At 37.2% G+C, this 13163-nt stretch overlaps 1 protein-coding gene across 4 annotated transcripts in view; it reads left to right on the top strand.

The window, feature by feature from the left end:
• The window catches only part of TRAPPC8 (trafficking protein particle complex subunit 8), a 57691-nt gene that overhangs the window by 42939 nt on the left and 1589 nt on the right, over positions 1 to 13163 (top strand). For 2 of the 4 annotated variants that reach the window (XM_049818862.1, XM_049818843.1), the window contains 4 exons: positions 319 to 420; positions 7756 to 7803; positions 9239 to 9384; positions 11540 to 11629. In XM_049818862.1, the coding sequence (XP_049674819.1) occupies positions 319 to 420; positions 7756 to 7803; positions 9239 to 9384; positions 11540 to 11629 (386 nt within the window). The remainder of the gene's footprint in view (positions 1 to 318; positions 421 to 7755; positions 7804 to 9238; positions 9385 to 11539; positions 11630 to 13163) is intronic. The other 2 variants (XM_049818871.1, XM_049818853.1) reach the window with 1 other exon arrangement.

The raw sequence follows: 13163 nt of genomic DNA, 5'->3' as shown, positions 1-13163 counted from the left end.
ATTCTAAAGTCTTAAACCAAGAGATTTGTTAATGCTTGCTTTTATCAGAACTGTAAGAGTGACCCAGTCTGCTTTGAGGAAGAGGATCTTATTTACCAGAATGCGAATATTAAGTAGTGGAAATTGGCAGTCTAAACTTCAGCGGTTGTCTGTGCTTGCAAAATTAAAAACATACACATAAAATACATGTCAAGCTAGCCTTTAGGTTTTGAACAGTATAACATCTTCCGCTTAAGTCAGGAGGAAAGTCAGTAATTCTGTGTTATGAAGCTTATGATTGTTTCTCGTCTGCTAATGTCTTTCTATTATATTCTGTAGGCATATGTTGTGGAAGACAACAAGCAGCTTATTTTGGAGGGCCAGCATCATGTTGCCCTTAATACAGTTGGGAAGGAGGCTTTTTCCTTTCCTCAGAAGCAGGTAATCTAGTGTGAAGTTTTCGTTTACAATTGCTTCTTTCCCAAAATAGACTTGATGTGTTTACTTGTAAATAAGTGGAGTCACTTTGGGTGCTTCTGTAGAATCTAACATCAGATACGTGTTATTACTAAATGATTCAGACTTCAATTTTGATAAGTCATCTGTATTGAAATAGCTAGGCTCAGTTTAAAGATGAGAAAGGCAATATACAAGTATACTGCTATGCAGTTGTTGCTGTAAACTGTTCTGTGGTATTTCTGGGTAGAACTAGGAGCTTATTAATGGTATTAAGTCAAAGTTAATGAGTATTTCATAGCAAAGTTCATAGTAAAATGGTGGTGGTATTTTTGAGTGTTACAAAATCAATTTTACAATTTCTACTACTATGCACAACTTTGAAGTGACAACCTGTAGTGTAAAATGTTAGAACAGCAGAAATGCTGGAGCATTTAAAAAGACATTGAGAGCTCCATTGGAATTGATCAATTAATAGCATATTATTTCACCTTGAAGTTTATAGCCTGATTGTTCAAATAAAATAGCATCTGTAAGAAACTGGTGGATGTCTCCTGGTACATGAATCAGTAACAGCTATGGAAGCTATAGATAAGTTTCTGTAAAAACATCTATGCCATATGCAATTTGTGTGTGAAGACTAATGTGCAAAATAAAAAAGAAAAGTCTTGTACTTGTTTAGTTTTCTGCTGAGCAGTACATTGCTGTTCCTTCTTGCTTGGGTGCCATTCTCATTATGTTTTTACTGATGTTACAAACATCGTATATAGCTTTTAGTGAGCTCTTACTCAAAGTTACAGTAAATAGTACTATATGTTATTGTTTTCTTGACAAAATTACAGGTCAAATGTGTTTTCCTATAAATATCATGCTATAACGTAAGTAGTGAATTACTCTGAAGCTGTGCACTTGGCTTTGGTTCATAAGCCTTTAAGTATTTTTACATCATTAAGATGATTTTTCCATTTACTTCTTTGTGCTGTGAAACAGATGGGAATAGGTTGAAAGCGGCATGTAGTTTGAGCTGAACTGGGTGGTGTTCATTGGTGAAAAATAGGAAAATTTTAAGTTCCAATGTCTGAAGATGATTTTTTTCACTTAACACACACCACACATCACCCCCCCATCTCCCCTGCCCCAGAAGAAGCCTTTGCACATGTGGACTCAAGTTGTGCTGAGCCATACTAGGCTCTATTAGTCTAATGACAACTGCTCACTCTGGTATTATCTTTCCTTTCTTAAGGTGTATGTAGAACAGTAGGTCACACTGTAGATATCTAAAATTAGGAGAGAAAACACTATGGACTTCTACTTCTGATGTCACTGAAGTCTGATTCTAGCAAATGGGTGGGAAGAGAAGAGCTTGGAATGAATCACATCTGCATCCTAAAATAAACAAATGACTGAATAATGCTAGGGGTAGAAATTAACACTTGTTGATTGCACTGGAACTCTAGTTGTCTGCATCAGGTTCAGTAACAAACTAAAAAAACTGATTCTGCCACCAGCAACAAGGGGGATCCAGATGTACCCTCAATTTGTTTTGAGGAATACATGCTACTTTTAGCATTCTTTGTCTATAACCTGTTTCTCATCAACTATTATTATTATTACAGCTATGTTCAGATAGATGCTACATTGATTATTCTATTCACTTTCTTCGGCATAAGGAACATAATTCCGTTGAAGTATTCTGTACCTTGGTTGGAAGCAAAGATGTATCTGCATTGTAATGCATTTGAAATCTGGTATAAGAGTAATGGTGGTGGTTTTTAATAAATGTGTAAATTCTGTGTCCTCATGGTAACCAAAGTCCAGATTTAACCTGGATTTTAAGAGCGTGTAATCTCAGGGCTGCTAAGGATTGAGAAATTTCATGTGCTTACATACTACTATTTTTTTTAATTTGCACTTTATACTGTGAGGATTGTAAACCCCTCTGAGATGGGAGGTGAGGTATAACAAATTACGTGATTTGAGACTTTGCAGCAGTTTACTTCATTCATTCCACATTTAAGAATTAAGAGAATCCCCAAAATAGGATTAAATGAAGCTAGGTAGAGAAAATAATATACTTAATCTATTAAGGATTGCATATTGTCTTTGAATGATCTTTTTCTTGCATTAGACAAGCAGTGAAAAGTTGGGGGGGGGGGGGAGGGGAATCTCAAACCGAAACATTACTTCTAACTTAATATTTTCAGTATATAATTTTGAGATTTACAATGTAACATTCAAATAGTTTGTCTTGTAATCTGTATTTATGCTCTTAAGTCATAAACAGGGTTGGAAACTTTAGACTGTTCCTGAATGTCTTGTGCTGACAGTATAGAAGTTAGTTGTTTTCTGTGGTCTAGACAGCAGAGGGAGATGGAGATGCATGCTTTTTACCAATGCATGTTGGTTACCCTTTCTTAAATGGTAGAGGGCTGCTCAGATCTGAAAAAAAAAATTTATTTGCAGATTCTGAACAGGGTGTCACCTAGGATGCAGGAGTCCACTCCCTGCATTTCTTGTTGTGTTCTATTTGTTGCTCCTCTTCAGTAACTTTCTTCTTGACTTGAACTGCTTCTGCTTCATGCTGTTGCAGCCAGCAAAGAAATTTGTGTCTGTCTGGCTATACAGCCATCCCCAACCAAGAACAGTCTCACAATAGACATGGAGAAAACACAAAGATTATTTCTCTCTGCATCCCTTTTATTTTAATTTTTTAGCCCTCTAAGGAAAGTCTCAAATCTTATCTGAATTCATCAAATAACTACACTGAACAAATCAAGATAGCTTGCTTTATATTTTAGTTAAATTATGTACTGGTTGGCTTCTGCTGCTTTGTCAATTATAGTATATCTCAGACTAATTCTTTGCCAGCTTTTAAGGGTTTAGTTTGGATTTATAGAAGCTTCTAGAACTTCTCAGGGAAACAAAGCTGCAGTAAAGCACTGCAGTAGAAGAGCAGTAGATCTGTATTCATTGGCACCATTATGTTTCTGAAGTTCTTCCAGCAGTTGCTGGTAGATTGGTAGTTAGGTGCACTGATATAAAGTAACCTTTATCATATGTCTAAGCGAAGATGTTAGACTGCTGGCTGAGATGTAGGGACAGGTGGTTACTTCTGCTTGGTTCATTGTGGAACATGTAATGCATACAACAGGAATGTGGAACAGACAGCAGGATGTGATTATTCCTGTATTGCAGTGCCATAACTTGTCATAAAATTTGATAAAATCAAGATAAAACCTCTGGTTTCTATAAAGCACCAGTGGGGCTTGGGGGAGGCCTAAAATATTTTTCTGGGTAAAATTCCTGTGTGTACTAGCATAAAAAGAAAACAGTAAAATTCTATACAAATTTTACTTGGATGTTCAAATGCATGTGCTTCATTCCCGTGTCTGTTCAAAATAGAATTATGAATTGTAAACTTTTTTCATTCTAACCAAGACAATGATAACTATGATTTTGACACTTACTGTTTTTCTGTCATTGAATATAGGGGGTTTTGTTGTTGTTTACACTGCAGGGTTTTTTGTGTTTAGTTAAACAGCACTGCTTTTGAGCATAGGTTACTGGATGTAGACTTGTCAGGTGATGTGATGAACTACTTACATCTTTATGTTCTAGAAGCTTGGAATCATAACACATAGTATGCTTGAAGGAACACTTAAAGAATATTGACTCAGTTAAATGTTTCTTTGTTTCATACAGAAAGCTCTCCGAATAATCTGTTCTCACTTGTATTTTTGAAAAAAATGGCCTTTTGCTAGAGGTAGGGAAAAAATGCTAAATATAGTTTATTTCTTTGAATCAGAAACACAAAAGGAGCCACAAAGTTGATACGTTATAGTCACTAGTAACAATATGTGAAAAATAAATCACATAAGGTGTTAGTAAAGTGAATAGGTCTGAACAGATGTGTTGGCAGTAGGTGTTTGAATCCAAGTAGTAAAAGCCTCGCTAATAAAAATTAGCTGGGTATTTGTAACTAATGGCCATTATTTTTTTGACAACAATACTGCTATGGGTTCTGTTTCTCTTCTGAAACTTGCTTTCAGGAATCGGGTTGTTTTAACTGAAGGTCAGCTTATGACTGCATCCAAAATACAGCTATTCTGTCTCTTGTTCTTGACCTCTCTACCTTAACTTAGTAGAAGGACAAAAACTTCAAATTCTTTAAACATCCATTCACAGTCAGGGCTGTTGATCGATATTATTTCTTATTGCTGTCTCCCATATTTTTCTAATTTGGTGAATTCAATCCAAAAACTCCAAAGGAAAAGCACTGTGTGATATGGTGGGGTGGAAGTAGTAGTGTGGAGCTGGGGCATTTGCTAAGCTTCTAATTGGCAAAGACTGCACAGTGGAAGGTGAGAAGTAGTGTAGTAGAGGCTTGTTACTTGGGCTTGCTGGCGTGTTGGGTATAGGGCACCCATATGTCTGAAACACATTAGCATGTGAGCGTAAACTTAGTTTTGACTGAAGTCTGGATGAGATAAAGTGTCTATGAGTGTGTTTTACATCAGGTGTACCTTTTTTAAGATACAGTCTCCATTTACAGCCCTCTGTTTTCATTGTGAAGTGGTCTTGTAATGCACTAAGTGGATACCTTCCAGGCAGATTTAATCCAGATGTGCTCCAGGACTGCATTTGATGTGCTGCTGGACTGCTCAATCCATCTTGTGGATTAGACCAGTGCTAGCCCAAAGTAAAATCCATAAAATGTATACAGCATGGATGCAGGCTTTTTGGCAGTGTTTCACTTTGGAGATGATAATTTTTAGTAACCCTGCTTCGTAATCTAGATGCAGCTTGGGGAGGCAGCAACAGTTTGCTTGGAAGTAGGAATTTCTGAAAGGTAGGCGTCGGTAAGGTTTAAACAACTTTATCTTTCCTAACAGTGAATTACTGGAAGCGACATCTTGTGCTAGTTTAGAAATTTTTTTTTACAGAATACATGGGAAGTGATACTTGAATCAAACACAGATTGTTGGAATGGATTTAAGACTTTCTTTAAACCAGATTGGTGGAAGGAAAGCAAAGTTCTTAAGGGTAAACAAACAAGAGCTGAAGTGTATGTTCTCCACTCTGTTGTATCAATTAATGTACCACTTACTGTACCAATTTGGGAGGACTGGCTTATGTTATTGTTATAAACGAAATATTCCAAGTAGCTGCAAAGCTACATCTGTTGCTTTACCCATTGATGGACTGCAAAGCTGCTGATATTTATGTTTCAAAATGCATTATTACTGGTGTCTTAGTAAAATGCTATTCCTAGAGTTGTCATTTCTATAGTTAGGAGCTAGAATGAATATAGATGAGTCGCATGGTGAAGGAAACCAACTTAAAACTGAGGCTTTAAAATGGGAGTTCTCAGATCTAAGATGGGAAAGGGAGAAAGACACATCACCGAAGATCTCACTTTGTCTCACTCTTCTTCTGTTGCTTCCATGTATTCTGCTTTCACTTAAACTTAGAGTTCAAGAGTTTCCTGTCCAGGTTTTCTGTGCTGTGCATATTGGTCCCTCATACTTGACTAAGCATGTTAATAATCCTTTTGGCTATCTGTAACTTGTGATTTATCAGGCAAATATGCTGAATTTCCATACAACTTGCACATCAAATCGCAGTGGTTAACATTTTATGGTGTGTTTAAGAGCACATCGACCCAGTCATTGATAAGATTGTTTTAGAAATTGAAAACTTTAAGTTGTCTAATGTTACGTAGAAAAATCCTTTAAAATAACTGCGTGTGAAGATAGATACAATCACTTCCATCCATCTGATAGAAAGGAGGAACTTTTCAATTTGAAAATGCATTCTAAGAGATTAAAGAATGTATTATGGACAGACCTGTCTATCGCATCTATCAGATAATGCAAAAGATGCTTTGAATCGTGTAAATGTTGAATTTTCCAGCTTTTAGCTTAGGACGGTTTCAGGAGATACCTAAAACCGGTGTGAATGTCTAATATGCAGTTTCAGAAGTCTAAGTAGGGTTACCATGTAACTTTGTTTCAAAGTAGCAAGACATCAGACTCTAAAGGACTTGCTTTTTTGTATCTACTGAATAAGTGAATATGTTGAGATAATTCTACTTGGAACAGGAGGCTTGTGTCTAGTTTTAAGTATCTTTCTTTGAAGCTGGCCTTTGTAGATGGCTTGGGGCAGCAGAAAGCTTTCTAAAAATATAAACATCTTTCCTAGCACCAACTGCACACTTTGCAGGTCTTGGAAGGTAACTGCGGGAGCAGTGCGGTTCTGGTGCTACTGTCTGTTGTATGTTTCTAGTAAAAAACCAAAAAGCTTAATGTAGCTGTAAAATTTAAAACAATAGCAAAAAGCACACCACCACCATCCCCATTCCCCCCCCCACCCCCGCCCGCCCCATACAGTTCTTCCAAACTGTTCTTATGATGAAGTCTTTCAGTCAAGCTTATCTGTACCTCTACCAGTATGTATGGATGAGGCCTTCAAATTACACCTTAACCATTTTTTAAAGGGAGTACCTTTACCATTGTTGTGGCCTTCTTGTGTGCAGTACATGGTCCTTGCTGTCTATTGGAGCCTGTGGCACTTCTGGAGACTTTGTGAGGAGCTATCGTGGGTCAACAAGCAGACTTCAGGTGTCAGAACTTCTCTTTTTTGCCTTTATAAAGGCAATACTCCATTTGGGTTGGTATTCTAGCAGTTCAGCAAGGAAATACCACCTGTTTAATTCTTGTTTTGTTTTGCTTTGTTTCTAAGTGTAAACAACCAAAAGTCTTGAGGCTGTTATCTGCTTGGTGCATATTCTTGGAGGGAGTGTACAGGTGCCCAAGTTGGTATGGGTGTCTTTTTTTTGTAGCCTTGATCCAATTTCCCAAGCTACAGAGTAGGGCAGGAGTTTAATGCATCCTTAAACCTAGCATTTCTTATTAGCTATATCTAGGTAGCTCCCTGATCTGTATGTACATCTTCTTGGTTACTATTCAGAAGTGCTTAATTCTCTCCTGAAGCATTATGTGAGAGAATCACATACAAAAATGACATGTCTTAGCCTTTGTTCTAGGTACACAATTGCAAAAAACTGTAGACTTTGAGCAGCTGAACTTGGAGACACAGACATCTTTTCTGAATGTGGTACCCAGAGGTTGGCTGGAATTTTTAGCTCTGTGATGGTAAATGGTTGATCTTACTGCTTTCCAGCCCTTCAGTAGGGGTATAATACTAGAACTAAAGGTTTGAGATATTAATGGCACGCTGTGCTTTTACCAGTAAATGTTCCTGCTGCATTTCATTATGTTCTTGTCTGTAGAGATAAACCTTCGTATTTGTCTTTTGTAGGGTTTTAAAAAAATACTCGGGAATTCTGATTGGGAGGACTTGGAACAGGTAAATTGACGCTAGGGCAAACTACAGTGTGTAGGATATTGAGATGTGGTTGAAGAGGGCATTGAATAATTGGCTGGACTGTAATTTGAGGGGAAAGATTAATTTAAATGAAAACCTGTAATCTCATCTTTTGGAGGCCAGTGTGTTTCATGCTGTCAATTTTCATCAAGTTAGATACCCATAGGGTAGGGTGGAAATACCAAATTAATTCATCACTTAAAATATATTTGTTACTGTGAAATATCTTTTTTTTTCTTCTCAAATTATTTTAAATGCCCCCTTCCCCCCCCCCCCCCTTTTTTTTTTTTTCCAAGAAGAAAGAATTGTAAGCTTGAGAAAACATTTGATATCTTTCTGGTATTACCAGCACAGGCAAACAGTGACTGAGACATTCACACTCCCAGTGTTTGTTATTTTGAGTCAGGTTTTGTTGCCTATAGGATTTCTTTTCAACTTAGAAGGTACAATCCACCACCCTTAAACAAATAGCATTACTTTCTTATGCTGTACTGACTTATTGGTGGTTTTTAAAAAAATCTTCTTTCACTTGCTTTTAGTAGTCAGTCATACTTATTGCTGCAAATTCTTTTTCTTTTAAGGTGGACATTTTGCAGAATAGATTCATAAGGGAATAATGAAAGGCAGCCTCTTCCCAAATAAATCCTGTTTGCAAAACAGATTAGATGATGATGTTGGACAGAGTTACAGTAGTGCTGTAATGCTGGATCAAATGCAGCCTGATTGCCTCGTTTGGTGTTGCATCTTTCTGTACCATCTGACTTATTCTGCTTCAGAGATTGATTCTGCCCACAGGGTTAGGATGAATCCCAAGTAGTGTGTCAGTGCATGTCTTGGGCTTTCAGCTGGGGACAAAGGTAACTTTCATATCTGCAAGAGCTTGGCATACAATTTTTAAGATATGCTGCATTGTTAAATCCTTCTGTCATTGTTAGCGTGTTCCTATAAAATTCTGTTTGCTTTACTTTGGATCCGTTTTGGGAAACTTGGCTATTGGCTTTCCTGTTTTGAACTTCCCAGGGCAGGTGATGGACTTTTTTTTTTTAGGTGCAGCTGCTGAATAGGGAACTGTTTAAATGCTGTCCCTTTTTCTTAGAAACAAACCCAAACCAAACACTAACAAACCACTGCAACAATGGCATGCCTTTGTGATGCTTGCACAGGTAGTGTTTTCACAGGCAGCTGTGAAGTCTCTGTCTCAAAAGATGGTAATGGATAAATCGTATCAGTTCCTCCTCTAGGATACTTAAATAAAAACACATTGGAAAAAACTGTAACCTTCATGATGCTGTAGACTTAATTCCCTGGAGTTATAGTTTGTAAAGGAAATTTTAGCTTCTGTGACTGGATTTCTTGTGTTGTGTTGCACAGTACCTTATGTCAATATTTTAAATGTCACTCTGAATTTGTGTTTCAGGAATTACCAGAAATGGTTCTCTTAAAGTTTTTTCGACCAGAAAACACACCAGTACCTGCAAGACCAACACCAGAGCAGCTTTCTAATCTTATCAAGACAAGTCTTCATTATCCAGAGTCTTTCAATCATTCTTTTAATCAAAAAAGGTTCGTGCAATGTTTTCTTTAGAAACTCTTGAAATATTTTTAATTTGACATAAATAATGTTGAGAGATGCTATGTGGGTTATGATTGTCGTGATTTAACCCCAGCCAGCAACTAAGCACCACGCAGCCGCTCACTCACTCCCCCCCATCCAGTGAGATGGGGGAGAAAATCGGGGAAAAAAGAAGTAAAACTCGTGGTTTGAGATAAGAATGGTTTAATAGAACAGAAAAGAAGAAACTAGTAATGGTAATGATAACACTAATAAAATGACAACAGTAGTAATAAAAGGATTGGAATGTACAGATGATGCACAGTGCAATTGCTCACCACCCACCGACCAACACCCATCTAGTTCCTGAGAGGCAATTCCACCGCGCCCACTCCCCAGTTCCTAAACTAGATGGGATGTCCCATGGTATGGAATACACCATTGGCCACTTTGGGTCAGGTGCCCTGGCTGTGTCCTGTGCCAAGTTCTTGTGCCCCTCCAGCTTTCTTGCTGGCTGGGCATGAGAAGCTGAAAAATCCTTGACTTTAGTCTAAACACTACTGAGCGACAACTGAAAACATCAGTCTGTTATCAACATTCTTCTCATAGTGAACTCAAAACATAGCACTGTACCAGCTACTGGGAAGACAGTTAACTCTATCCCAGCTGAAACCAGGACAATGATTTAAACGGTTAAAGTGTGGTGTGCAAGGGTGAAATCTTGCACAATTCTTAAACTCACTGCTTCAGAATTATATAGGTAAAATGGAACTTTCATGTAGAGAAACAGGCTGTAATACCACAGTTGACAGTTTTAATGTTGACTAGTAGAGTTATTAAACTTACTGCAAGAAAAATAATTGCTCTGCTGGCTTCGTGTTTATTTCTGCTGTCAGAGTAAACAGTGTGACTACTTTGAGGAGGTAGACAGAAAGTAAGTGGTACTTCTTAAGTCAAAAGAACTACATATCTACAATATCTGACTTGCCAAGATTAGCTGCACATGGTTCTGATTTATGTTGGAAGGAAAGGTGCTAACAGTTTAGATCACTGGGGCTTGTCTCCTGCAAGAACATCAGAATTAACCTCTGTCAAAAACCAGACTGCTAGAGTGAATTAATTGGGGCCTGTGAAAGCCATGAGTCTTTCAAATTAAAATGATCTCAACAAAGCCCTCTGGATTTATTTCCAGGTATGAAGTGAATTGTACTTGAAACATAAAGCTACCTAGTTAGGTTTGTGGTGTTTTATCTGAGAACTCTACTGTGTTACACTTTTCTCTAGAATTTCAGTTAATATAAGTGGCCAAAAGAAAGGTATTTCTTTCTTAATGAAAATCTAATATTTAAATGTTTTATAAGGTGGCATGTTTTAATGACAGTTACAAAGCAATGCGTTATTCCAGTAACAAGTTCATATCTTATGCATTTTAGTTGCTAATTGTTCTGTTCTTGTTAGTCAAGTTTAGGATATTTAAACTGTTAAGCAATGGCAAGGAATTCCAGTGGCAGAAATCATTTGTTGTATACGTAGAGCTATTTCAACTGCAGTAGTTTGTGTACCTGCCTGTGGATATATTCATGCTGCAGCATTTCTTATAAAAACAATCATAGTAATTGTGAGCAAGCAGAATATCAACTAACTGTATTAGTTTTATTCAGGGTAAAGGCTTAAATTAACACCAAATGTGTATGTGTCTGTTCCATTTGGGCACTGTTCTGGCTAAAACTTTAGGCCAGATGCCAGCAATTCCTCTACAGGAGACAGTGCAGAAGAAAACTATCTAGACAAAATGGACTAAACAGCAGTTCAGAGAGTAGCATAGTGGATCATGTTATCCCATTCTGAAATGTCTCTTGTCATAACAGTAGATTTCCTGTAAACTAAGTATTATTAATTGGTTTACTAGTCTTTCTCAGTTGGATGAATGAAGGTGGTAACTTCATTTTGCTCAATTGAGCCAATGCTGTTTGCCTCAATAGCTTTTATTATAGGAAACTAGTCAATGTAAATGATTACATTGCTATGTACACTGACTGTTGCATAATAGACAACTACATGTTAATTTTATATTACTTGAAATTTATTTTAAGTATTGAAGAGTATAATTAAGGCTGTCCAGAATAAGACTTTTTTCCTTTACTGTGGAACTATTTCTTTTCGCAGCCTCTGTCTGGTACCTGTCACTCTCCTACTTTCCAATTGTTCCCAGGCTGTTGTAGATGTAATGATTGATTTGCGGCATAAAACAACAAGGTAATGTGTGAATATTAATAAAACTGTATTTTTTGAGACTGCTTCCTAGTTTTGGGGAGTGTTGTAATCTTTTAACTGTATTGAATATCTAGAATATGACTTTTTTCAACAGTGGCTTCTTTCATAGAATGGAAGATGATAAAGTAAAGGCTTCATACAGTCAAATGGGAGTCTTCAGTCAGTGCTCAGTTTTACTTTGCTTCTGACTATTGCTAAGACAGGACCTTGAATTGTGGCTCTTGAATAGTTAAACTCTGCAGATCTTTTCTAGGAAAGTGGAAATGCTTTTCAACTAGTGAAATATGAACTTCAGCAACCTTATTTTATTAAACATATGTTTGTGGGGTTTCATTTTTAAAATATCAAGTAATTTGTAGAAAACTTTTGAAGTTTAAAGAAGTACTTCCTTGTGCAATTTAGCTTAGTATAAGATGTCATTGAACCTTAGGTGTTTTTAAGACTTCACCTTGGTTTATCAGTTGATTCTTATGACTGGCTTTTTACTTAGAAGGGTAGTATTATGTATGAAAATATTAGCACTGAGAAAAAGTTTTGTTAATTGTTTCTAAAAGTTTTACTAAGGATTCTGTGGGAGAGAGATTCTGTACCATGATATACCATTGTTAATTTTTCCACATCTGTTAACTCATATTTTGGGTGACACCAGCTCACCCCTGCCCCCCCAATAGACATAATGCTACTTGGTCTGCTTACCACAAAATAGACTCTGTGGGATCCCTGACTGAATGGCAGGAGGGGGAAGGCAGATTATGAAGACATTGAGGTAGGCTTAGTCATGGGGAACACTTGCTTCTTGCCAACAGTCTGTCCAGGCAAGTAAGAAATTAAAAGGCTGGGGCTTAACACACAGGTTCAGAAATAGAGAACAGAAGACTTAAGTTTGTTTTATTTATTGATTGAGATTAGGAAGCTATTCACTGACCTGGTGTGTTTTCACAAGATGGTCATGCTTTGTAACAGTGTTGTAAGACATGTCTTTGAAAGGATAGTGTAGTCAAGTGCCTAGAAATGTCCTAAAAGCAAACAAAATGAAACACACCTCCCATCCCCAAACCAATATATTAATGTAACGTCTCTAAAGCAGTGTAAGTCCACATTGACTACTTCTGTGACATGCACTCTGATTTAACTTTCGTTCATGGGACAAGCCCACGAATGCCTTATGTAGGGATTCCAAAACCTGTGACAATTTGGATCTTGCTACTACATCTATTGTTAAGTGTTAGGTGTCTATTATATAAAAAGCTAGGAATATACTGAAATTCATTATACATAATGTATGATTAACGTTCTGTATGTAGTGTATGGTATATTGGGAACCAAAGAAATGTTTTAAACTTTTGTACTGATTCATCTGAGCCAAGGGGTAGAGCTGCTGTAAAGGAGTGTGTTACTGTGAGTCAAAGAACACTAAAAAGTGTTTGTCAGGAAGTAAGGACCCAGAGTTAAATTGAGCTAATGGGTGAACATAGGGATCCATGAATATACCCAAGGGTACCTTAGGTACTCGGTC

Source organism: Accipiter gentilis, chromosome 2 (genome assembly GCF_929443795.1).
Source record: "Accipiter gentilis chromosome 2, bAccGen1.1, whole genome shotgun sequence".
Classification (NCBI taxonomy): Eukaryota; Metazoa; Chordata; class Aves; order Accipitriformes; family Accipitridae; genus Astur; species Astur gentilis.
Note: the sequence above shows the minus strand (reverse complement) of the source record. Positions and strands in the feature narration are given on the sequence as shown.